The 12,059-nt window shown below is 45.6% G+C and overlaps 1 protein-coding gene across 1 annotated transcript; it reads left to right on the top strand.

The window, feature by feature from the left end:
* Window positions 1-6,377: 6,377 nt before the first annotated feature.
* On the top strand, window positions 6,378-7,838 carry LOC142803504 (uncharacterized). Its single transcript, XM_075888625.1, has 2 exons — window positions 6,378-6,415; window positions 7,236-7,838. Exons 1-2 carry the CDS (start codon window positions 6,404-6,406, stop codon window positions 7,587-7,589), a joined length of 366 nt encoding a protein of 121 aa, XP_075744740.1. The 5' UTR covers window positions 6,378-6,403; the 3' UTR covers window positions 7,590-7,838.
* Window positions 7,839-12,059: the final 4,221 nt, after the last annotated feature.

A 12,059-nucleotide genomic window follows, 5' to 3' on the forward strand; every position in this document is an offset into this window, starting at 1 on the left:
ATTCGCCGCCGCCCTTACCGTGTGTCGGCTTCTGAGCGCAAGCTTATAGAAGAACAAGTCAACGACGTGCTCGCGCGCAACGTCATCAAGCCGTCGACAAGCGCATGGTCTTCTCCTGTCGTACTAGTGAAAAAAAAAGGATGGCTCGGTATGGTTTTGCATTGATTACAGATCACTCAACAAAATCACTCGTAAGGACGTCTACCCAATGCCTCGCATTGACGACGCTCTTGATACTTTACAAGGTGCCGAGTACTTTTCAAGTCTTGACTTGCGCTCCGGTTATTGGCAGATTCCAATGCACGAGTCTGATAAAGAGAAGACTGCGTTTGCTACGCCAGATGGGCTCTTTGAATTCAATGTAATGCCTTTCGGCCTGTGCAATGCCCAAGGCACATTAGAACGGATGATAGACACGGTACTGCGGGGATTAAAATGGAAGACCTGCCTTTGCTACCTGGGCTCTGCGAAAAATTCCTTCACCGGTATCTCGGTCCATACACCGTCCTGGAACGAACATCTGAAGTCAACTATCGCGTTGCTCCTGTAAACGCGGCTTCTGATCGTCGTCGCCGCCACACCGAGATCACCCACGTCTCTCGACTGAAACGATATATTCGGCGTCCCAACCCTTTCTAACTTGCTGCCCTCTTTCGCGAAGGGGGGAAAATAGTGTGAGCGCTGATTATATACTTCATCTTCATCTGTATGACCAAACCATTGTAGTGATCATCATCGTATGTCACACGGGCTGGCTCTCTGGCTCGTGCGTCTGGATTAAAAAAGGATAACCAGGTTGCTGCCGTACCGGACGTGGTCTCATAAGATATATATATATATATATATATATATATATATATATATATATATATATATATATATATTGTGTTTCATTTTTCTTTGTCATGCAAGATGATAATGGTGTATTCGCTGTCATTATTATCTATATTTTCATTTTATAATTCTTCATAGAACCTGAAGTGGAATAAGGGTGAGGCGTTCATGCACATGTTGTTCTTTATGGAGAGTAGCGTCGGTTGATAAAAATGAGAAATTTCTGAAAAAGAAAACTTGCTATAAAGTTCACGCTTTTTGTTATTCTCGTTACTTTTTTGTATTAGTCTTTTGTGCTCATTTTCAAATCATCTCTATTGGTATTTTGTGCTGCTTTTCAAATAATTTCTACATGCCAGCGGAAGCTTCATTTGTTGTAAACCGGATATAGCCAACACTAACCTGCTGGCCACCACTACGTTAAGCATTATAAAGATATTGTGGTTGTGAATGTTGTGGTGCGAGCTCAATCTTTATTTACGTCTTTATATTAGCTGAGATTAGTGTATCATCTGCCCTTTGCTGCACACATATTGCATTAACCAGACTGTATAAAAGGCTCTAAGCGAGGTAAAGTGACAACTTTGTAAACTTTAGAGAAAAAGAGTAACCACTGACGAGAACAGGCAATTGATTGATTGATTGATTGATTAATTGATTGATTGATTGATTGATTGATCAATTGGTTGATATGTGGGGTTTAACGTCCTAAAACCACCATATGATTATGAGCGACTCCGTAGTGGAGGGCTCCGGAAATTTCGACCACCTCGGCTTTTTTAACGTGCACCCAAATCTGAACACACGGGCCTACAACATTTCCGCCTCCATCGGAAATGCAGCCGCCCGCAGCCGGGATTCGATCCCGCGACCTGCGGGTGAGCAGCCGAGTACCTTATCCCCTAGACCACCGCGGCGGGGCAGGTAATTCATTGAAATGTCATTGATGTGTCAATTGCAGCCCTGATGAAAAACTTCAAAATAATGAATATGTTATCGATTACTGTTGTGTTGATTCCTTACAAAATATATTTCCAAAACAGTATCGCAAGTTTACTCTGCAACAACAAATTATTGTTGCTTGCCCCAGTAGAGGAAGGCTGAAATTGTACGTGAAGAATGCATTCTCTTAGGTCTGCGGTATCGTGTTACACAATGTTGACAACCAACAAGTGTTGTTTTTCAAACGTAACGCCACTGATCGTTTTACGTTTTTTTTTTTTAATTTTTGGAGAACGTTTGTAAGCTGCAATAATAAACAATTTCTCTCTGCGTGCGCTAAAGGAATGGGTGGCATTATAACCTAGAAACACCTTGCGCACCACCTCATACTTTCGCAGTGTTCCGGTGCCATTGTTCACGAAGGGTCACGATTCGCAGTTCTTGGTGCCCGGGTGATACGCTGCAAGTATGATCAGTGATAAGGTGTAGAAACCAGCGATGCTTGTACATACTACTGCCTAATCTGGATTGTGAGCACAGCTGGTGGGTACCCTAATTTCGCCATGAGTGGAGACCAACATATGAGATTACATGTTTGCATTTACAGTTGCATACCCCTATTTATTTTAAACATCTGTGTGTTTGGGGGACGCACATTTGTCAACCTCTTGCTGTAATGAAGGAGGCTTTCTGGCCAGAGAAGTGAGTGCAGATAAGTTCGACTTGCTGCACCAACACCTGGTTCTCAAGGGCGTAGTCAATGCAAGTGTTTCGCGAGGTCATCACATCGGTGGAATGACATACAATAAAAAACAATGGGACTCTCTCACACGTAACTTGTAAGAAATTGTCGTTTTTTGTGTGTGCCTATGTTAAAGCTATTCAGAACTACGGCAATCTCGCCGCACTTCGAGGTTCATCGTCACCATGAACGGTGGTGCACGATCACGTGCGCCATCAAGAATCTCCCTCTCATCTTTCGCAATTATTCGTTTGTCTCATTTTTTCTGCGCTCTTTTAGGGGAGAAGTTGCTTCATCCGTCGGTTTGATCCTCCTAGCACGTTGAGGTTCGCGACCGCCTATTTTGATAACTCACCTAACAGGTATGAACGGTTGGACAGGCAAGTAGACCAACCGGCCGCCCGACAGACAGACAGACAGACAGACAGACAGACAGACAGACAGACAGACAGACAGACAGACAGACAGACAGACAGACAGATGAACGCACAGAGGGATAAATGGACGGACGTACTGATGGACGGAAGCCAGAATGGATTGACGCACGGAAGGATGGACGGAAGCTAGAACGAACAGACAGATGAAATCAGGAAAGCAAGGGTGGGCGGACAGACGGACGCACGGATGGAACTAAAGGCGGACATTAGCAAGAACCAACGAACGAGCGGAAGCATAGACGGACGGACAGACAGATGCAAGGACGAGCGGACAGAAGCATGGACAGATGGACGAACGCTTCGCCCCACTCATAGACTTCACTCCGTCAATATACTATGATTTTTAATGGAAACCATTTCTTTGCGTACTACAGACATTTTGAGTATCTGTCTACGTCTATCTATCTATCCATCTATCTTTTAGCCGCCTACGTCTAGGTGCTCTTGTAATCACCAGCTTAGCTTAGGGTAAACCAAGATTAGTATGGGATGGTAAAATGATTTGTAAAATATGACTCGCTGGTGATGACATGAATAATGTCACAACCCTGTCACGTACGTCGTCAAACCCTGACGACCAGACGTGTGGCACGCACGCGCGGGTGAGTATGTGCCACAGGTGAAAGTAAGTTCATTTAAACCGACTGATGGCTAGAACAGACACGGGTAATTTGAACGCGGGATCGTTTGGTAAAAGCTCAGAATGGCAGCCTTCACCAGACGAATGCAAAGTATAAATGTCAAGGTCCCATCATAAACAGAACTCCAGCATTCTGCGTGGAAGTCTAGTATTCTACCACACAGCCATGCGAGCTCCTGGAACCACTTTTCTAATATACCCCAATGTTCGTGAAACGTTTAATATGGACCTTTTTTGTGGTCGCAATACTCACTATCTAATTTTATGAGCGTTACATATATCTGGTAGACTGTGAAGTTGTTGTCTACATTGCTGATATATAACCTATTGATGTCTGTAGGGAGAGTCGGCGCTCTGCCTACCAGTATTTTTATTTGTTCGCTGAATTCCTACAGCGCATTCATCATTTTTTGTTTGACACTCACACCTGCTGTGCGCGGTATTGGGGCTCACCCCTAGTGACACGCACTCAATAGAACTTGTGTGCCACAAAGAGTGACGCTGCTTACGTAGCAATGGGCTCCTGACCACTGTGGTCTAAAAATGGTGTCTGAAAATGCACACTTGTCTAACAGGACGGCGGGTTCCTACACAGCAGTCAAAAAATTTGAGGCCAAGAACTGTCGAACTGGAATAGTTTTAACTCTTTTTTTTTTCAAAAAAGGAGGTGGATTACCGGTACTCAATTACAACAAAATGTTGTTCAAGTGCACACAATGTTACAGCATCGAAAAAGTATAGTGTTTTATGGCGAAGTGCTCTGTTGCCAATAATAGATTACTTTACTTACAACTCCAAACAGCGTAGTTGGACGAAACGCGAGACATCACTGTATACGTACTCAGCAGGACACCGTGGACAACCCCGTCCAGCATATAGTTGTACGGAACGCAGGACACCACCCCTGTGCGTAATGCAGCAGGATACCGTCAGCAAAAATTTCTTATTCATCGCGGGACCTCCTACAGGCTGATCAAGTAGCCAGGATGTTCACCCTAGTATAGTTCTAGGTATCAATGTGTTGACATTTCTTATGCTTCTGTCATGCCGTTTGCTAGGTCTACAAACTATGACGGCTGTTTGTCGAAGCAGGCCATTATACATTTTTATGCGATAGCTTTCAAAAACTCGTTTCTCAAAAGTTTCGGCTGGGACAACGACGTTGTGGGTTGTGACAAAAGTTCATCTTCTTCGTAAGCGTACAGGAAGAAAGATGCAGATCAAATAAATCAGATAATAATGTTATTCCATGCGAGGATCACACGCAGGCCATCTGCATGAGAAGCAGCTTTTATATCACAAAGCCACGATAGTTGCGGAAGTTATGCCATCAAATTAATTAAATCAATGTCATGAAGTGGAGCGAGTCTTTTAACACATCTTGTATTGCGTGTCAGAAAAGTGAAATCGCGCGAGGCGTCAGATCCTGTGTGTTTAGAATCGAGTCTCTGATTAGTCGATTCATTGCAAAGCTCTCCGACATTTTTAATCATCATCACTAATCAACAATAAAGTGAACAGCTTTGTACAACATCGCGTGTTGCCCAACAGACGCGTAGTGGGCCTTTGGGTGATTCGCCACACCCATAAGTATGGCATAGTGGGAACTTGACAACTTTGCCTTCATTCGGCATTGCATGATGCCTTCAAACGGCTAATATTACGCACTTGGTCACTGCCTTCCTCACGGCACGGTTGAGGTACACCCCACGAAACGAAACATTCGAGAATTTCGGAAGGCGAGGCACTTGAGGCTCGCTTCCGCTATCGTGATCCCCGTTTGAAGATGAAGCTCAAGCATTCTACAAACTTTGTGTGTACATATTATCCTTTTATAAACTTTTAGTCTTCGTGCGTGATACGGTGTTACGTATGTCGACCTATTTTAGCTCTGTGAGCTGCGTTCAGATATATTTTGCAGGTTTGCTTAAAATGTATGAGGGCATGTCTCTGATAAACTATACGTACTCTACCTTGCATCGAGTATTACGCAACAAATAACTTTTACTTTATATCTAAGTGTTTAGTGTACTTCACGGTGGATGTGTTTTGTTTTTCTGCTAAATTCAAAGGGTCTGCTGTTGAGAACAGTCACAATTCGTTGTACAACAGTAAACGATAATAGGAAGAGAAAGTCGAATAAAAAAAATTTGCTGAAAATAAGTTGCTGTCTTTGTTGCGACAGGATTGGCGCAGTTAATTTCTAGCAATAGTGAGATATAAATCCAGAGCTCTACCACGTGTGCGATGTGCCACCTACCCAAACGGAAGCATAATGCTTGTGCCTACAATTTCTACCTTTCTATCTAAGATCCTACTTCACTGATAAGCGCTTCCGTTTTGATATTCTCGAGGGGATGAGCAATATTCTTCCTTCCCAGAAACTGGGCAGGGAAGGCGTGTTGTACGTGTTGCACTTTGCATCCATAGCCAACGGGTACATCTCTGTAGAACGAGATAATGAGACGAGGTCCGACTGTGTACGTGATACAATCCGCACTATGGCACGTCCGAATTTTCTCTTTCCGCTTGCGCAGCAGATGCTCCACTGCAGGCCCACGGCAATGCCCTGCATAAGGAGAAAAATGGCACTAAAAACCTAACACTTGCATTTGTTTCTTCTAGCTTTTATATTGGAAGTGAGAGGAAGGTGGGTGATATGATACCACTGACTGAGACCGTTCCAAATACGTGACTCTCGTTACTGCCGTACCATGTTTTCCCTCATTCGGGGTGGAGTATTTAAGGAGTACGCAAAGACACGCAGCCATCAGCACCTGAGCAGCAGTCGCCGAAGTCTCAGCCAACATGAACACACTGGTGAGTTCTTCAAGACTGTCGTGCGTTCGTTACGCGTGCACATCAAACAACCTGCCACGGAGCTGTCAGAGGAAATTAAAGGGCTAAGATAGCGGGATTACTCGTTTTAACAAATATAGCACACGTGCCACTTCATGTTCGAGCTATATTATTTATAACTGCCGAATAGATGGCTATGAATCTGTTTGGCCTGTAAGAGGTAGCATGATTAGAATGGGCGAACTTGGGTCAATTCCATACCATGAATTGTTGTCAGCGCTTTGCTTTTAATTGAGGTTGACAAGAATCATATCACTAAATATGCACCGTGAAATCAGTGACACCATTCCATGGATAGTCCCCGGATGTTTGCTGCCTTGCTGATGGCTTTAAAGCATAATAACGGAAGATAAATTTCGACCACTAGCGTAGCCATGAAGTATAGGGCGCAGAGTTGAGAGGAAGGTTGTGAATACTTGCAGCAGTGCCCCCTCGCCTCGTTCTGAACTCTTTCCACGGACGCCTTTAGGAACAGAACGCAGTGAAAATGGTGATATTTTTTTTTGCGGGGGGGATGACAGGAGGAGGGGGCATGTTTTCCTCGCGACTCTGAAAAAACGATGTCAGCAACTATTTGAGCTTACTATAGTTTGTGGAGATACTGTTGTTTTAGTGAAACTCGTACATGATGCTTATATTGAGAAAATGACAATTCTAAGGCGTAATCAGTTTTTTCCTTTGTAAGAGGTAAATGAGTCTCCTTACAAAGCCTTCAGAGGAAGAAAAAAAACATTGAATGACTTCTGACAAAAAATTTTGTTTGCTCCTTCATTCAATACAGACCGTTGCGGCTGTTCTCTGCGCCATCCTCGCCACTGCATCAGCCGGTGGCATTGGTCTTGGCTACGGTCATGGCTACGGAAGATACGGTCTTGGCTACGGAAATTATGGTCTTGGCTATGGGCTTGGTGGTGGCTACAGTGTCACCGGCGTCGGCGTCGGCAGCAGTGTGGCAATTCTAAGTGGGGGGCCTGCCTTCACAAAGGCCGTAGCTGGACCGGCCTTCCTGGTGAAGACGGTGCATCACGTAAACAAGCTGCACAATGGAGGTGCTCTGATCGCCCACTCCGGCCTCGGCGGTGGTTATGGCGGCTACGGAGGATACGGATACGGAGGTTACGGTTACAAGTGGTAACGCTGGTGAAACGATGTGAATCGTTGCGCTACATTCTTTGCGGTACGCGATAAAGACTCATTCTCTGAAAACTCTAGGGACCCCTATTCCCTCAAAAGGGTGCTTCGAACACAATTGTGCTTGTGGCCTCAATTTATACGTGATGTATATATCACTAAATTGTTCTGAAATAAATCAATGCCAACGAAATCAAGTGATACACATGTACGCCACAACGTAATGTTTCAACCTCTACGTCTCGTTCCTTCATCAATCAATAAATATATTTTCACATTACAATTTTGTGTTCCTTGCTGTTAACTACGCAATACGGATTTCCACAGCGTTTCTCTGAAATAAATGAAGGCAGGCAAGACAGAGAGAAAGAAGTGGACAGAATTATCACCTTGAATAATTGGGCCAGTGAAGTTCTTTTTTCGCAACTTTAAGTAAGGCACGAACACCGTTCTTTTGCGTTAAAAAAGGATTACACAAGATCGCTACATTACAAAAAGTGTAGCGAAGGTTACGATATGTGCTCTATCAGCAGAATTCTCTTAAATGATGAACTCATTGAACCTATTGAGCGATATAGCAGACAGCGCTTGGCATACGAAAGCGTATTTCAGGTTTGTGCCAGCGCACTGACCCCTCGCGTATAATGGAGTGTTCGGTGCATGCGAAAAAGGTTTTTTTAGGCATTCACTGGAATTTTATCGCTGCTTGACTGTACGGGAACAGACATAAATCTGATGGCCCTTCGTAAAACACACTAGGAAAAGCCTCAGTCCACCAGACGTCTTTCAACTTATAAAGAATGAACATAATAAATATATTCCAGGCTCGAGGTCAAGTTGTCGAAAAGACGCTTTTATTCTGCGCTAGTTTGGTTTTTAAATGACGCTTTTGCTGTGGTGTTTTTACGTGTTGAGCATGTGGTCTGCCTGCTACGAACTGCTGTAGCGTGACTGAACTACTTATCTGCTTGTTTTCATTTGCATGCTACAAATAAAAACAGAGAAAAGAGAGAAATAAAAAGAGGAAGGACGGGAAATCAACAAAATATTGGCTGAGAAAATGATCGTAGAAAGTGCGCATATCTGTGCATTGAGTTCAATACCACCTTTCGCACTTATACGCATATGCATTTTTTTTTCTTATTCTGTTCACCATCAATTGTTGTACACTCAACAAGTCTAGACAGGGAATCTAAGTTGCTGATTGGGCATTGCGCTACATTGCGGTTACCACGTATACGCATATGTTCTTGCACCAGTAGATATAAAAAAATCACAGCGTATCCACAGAGTGAATGATGATGAATGGGGCAAAGCGTCGTTCATCCGTGTGTCCGTCCGCCTGTGCCTCCATGCGTCCGACCATGCATCCGTTGTCCTTCCATGCATTCGTGTGTCCATCCATGCGCCCATCCATGCATCCTGCCATCTGTCCATGCGTCCGTCTGTGCGTCAGTTCGTCCATCTGTTTTTCCGTCTATGCGTCTGTTCGTCTATCCGTGCTTCCGTCGGTCCATCCGTTTAGCTGTCTCACTGTTTGTCCGTGCATCCGTCTGTCCGTCCTTGAGTTCGTCCGTATGGCTGTCCGTGCATCCGTTCATCCGTCCGCCCGTCTAGTGAACACTCCAAGTACACTGTGAGGCAAAGTAATCCGAGAAAGGAGCAACAGAGCTCAACAGACGCACGCAACGAACGGATAGACCGTTGGAGAAAAACCACAGAGGGAGGTGTGCCGCGGATAAAACACTTTAGGCGCGTTCACACTTGGCCACGAAAAAAGCTAAACGCGCGAAACATTCCGGAAACAGTCTCGTTTTACCGCCCAAGCGGCCGGAAAACCATGCCACGCGGACAGCGCGCAAGAGTCGCTCCGAGACCAATTTTCCCGCCACGTGAAACTGTATCGGCTTTCCACTTCAAATCCTTGGCTGCGCTAGATAAAACCACGTGACTTAACCAGCTGGCCGGAGATTCGAAATGGTGGAGCAGGCGTCGGCTCAAATCGCTAACTATCCGTGCAGCACGACGAAGCTGAAGGCATCAACGAGGACGCGTTCATTGAGAGCCTGACTTGGATTACGATCGCCGAGAACTCTGGAAGTCGACGGTGCAGCGGCAGCGAGTCAGCATGCCCCAACATGTTTCGCTTTTGTGTACAGCCGATTGAAACCGTGCCGCCGCTGCCGGTGTGTTTGCTTGTGTTGTTTCTGCTGGCATACCTCCAGAAACAAAGCTTGGAAAGTTGCGAGCTGTTTCTTTTCACAACTTTGTGTCAATAACTAGAATACAAACTTTATTTTTCAGAAAACAGGCATAATCAAAATAATTATCAAGGTAGCGACGGTAGCGGCGGTGGAATGGGGCAGACCGAATGTAAATAACCTCGACGCACTTGGTCGTGGTTTTCCGGCTGCTCTGGCGTTTTCGTTTTCTATTGAAAACCTCAGTGTGAACACGACCTTTGACTCCAAGAGGATGAACCGCGCGGTCGATGCGGGCTGTGCGCAAACCGTTGTCAAAAAATATAGCCATGCTCCTCTCTTTTGGCTAGGTCTTTCCCCTTATTTCGCTGGTGACAGTTGGCGTTCCTTCACACTCGGAGAGGTCGACGATCTAGGAATTATGCCGTGGTGCCTTGTGTGTACGTTTGAACGAGCGTGCGCTGCTGCTTTAACGTTTCGCTGCACTCACGAAGTCAGGAACAGGTCTCAACACGTGCCATGCCGCACTGACTACGCCAGATGGCTTAGTTAAGATGGTCACGACAAACTCGCAACATCCCCCATTGGGAAAGAAGGTCAACATGGTGGCTGAGAATACAGCAGGCCTATAGGACATATTATTTCAGTCTGACAGATGGCAGAAATCAGTGCTACATTTTTTCACAAGTGGGTGATCATTCTTTATTGTGCCGTACATGTCGCTTGCGCGATACGGATGGCGCTTCCCGGCAACGGGCTCAGTCGTGTCTTATATTGCTCGCACGAAATGCACCGCGAAGGTCGGCGTGGGCGTCTGCAGTTCGTCTATGCTTTGTTACCACCTAGAAATAGGCCGTCACTGCTGTCGGCCTCCCGTGCACTCGCTGATTCAGTGCTCGCCTTTGTTGGTCGCCGTGATGAGCTCCGGGCGGACGATATTGGGCGGAGACCTCGTCGCTGTTTTGCGAGTCGTCCAAAACCCGTTGAGGTTGTTCGTAACGATCTTGGTTGTAGTATGTCACGCGCTGTAAGTGCACCGACATGGGCTGGCGAAGCTTTCACTAGCCTCGGAACCGAGTCCGTGAAAACTTCACCATTACAGTTCGCTTCCTTGTAAATCAGTCACACGCAGCTCGGCAAAGGCCGTTGGCAGCTGCCGTGGCGACAGACTCGCGTTTGCTGGCTGCACTCACACTAACTCGAGTTTTTTGGAAAGAGGCTGCATTACCGTCAGTTTTGTAGGCGCTCGCTTCAAACCATCTCGATGCTGTTCGTGGCGGTGGCTCAGCGTAAGCTCGCTCTCGTGTTCGAGATTCGCTAACAGTAGACGCTCCGCGTGCAACGCCGTGTTTCGTCTCGCGTTGACCTGCTGGAGCTGAACGACGTCGCTCGCTTAGAACTCGCCACCTTAATGGCGACAATGGTGGTTCGCTGCACCTCGTGGCTGTGGCTGCGGCCGTTTAACTTAAGCTGTGGCGCTACGGGGATCATAATGCGTCTTTCACTATGTGTGATATCATGGTGAAACTTTTTGCATGTTATATTTTCACGTGTGATTTCATCACACCTTGCACATATTTCTCATATGCATGCACATTCATCCCTTGTCACGTATGACTAACTACCTTTACAATATTATTGTGCAGCCGTGGGCACACAGCATGCAGAAGGCTGTGTGCAATGGTGTCTGCAATACCTGTCATCTATGGCTTCCGCCGGTGGAGCTTCACAAGGCCCTAACAAGATGTGACAACAGGCTATTTTGTACAATTCTCTACTAATTCTCTTACAGAATAGAGAAACTTCATGTGTATAGAGAAGAATAAAAGATTATAATGTCTCACTTTTGTCTTTGCTTGTTGCAGCGACTGGGCATACAATGCCACACACGTGGCTAAATAATTCTTCGCGTGGTCTTTTCCGGACCATTCGTTTCTCACTGCGCAGAAACAGAAGCGAAAAAAGTGCGAAGCCTGGCGGAAAATAATGAGCAAAGAAATATTTGAACTGCTTATAAAATGTTCATCCGATAGAATGATTTGAGTGGACCAACCGCTCGTCTGGCGAAGTGCAACTATGCGAACTAACGGTTGCCCGGTAAGGTGTAAGTGTGGGGACTAACGGTTGCCCGAGAAGGTGTAAATATGACGAAAGTCGTGAGTCCTTTGAGGTGATTTGTGTGAATAATGGTTACCCGCTAAGGTGTAAATGTGAGAAGTAAATGTTAGTTCCTTGAGCTAGTCTGTGGGGACGAACAGTTAGACGCGGTGCCA

This window comes from Rhipicephalus microplus, chromosome 3, assembly GCF_043290135.1.
Source record: "Rhipicephalus microplus isolate Deutch F79 chromosome 3, USDA_Rmic, whole genome shotgun sequence".
NCBI classification, from domain to species: domain Eukaryota; kingdom Metazoa; phylum Arthropoda; class Arachnida; order Ixodida; family Ixodidae; genus Rhipicephalus; species Rhipicephalus microplus.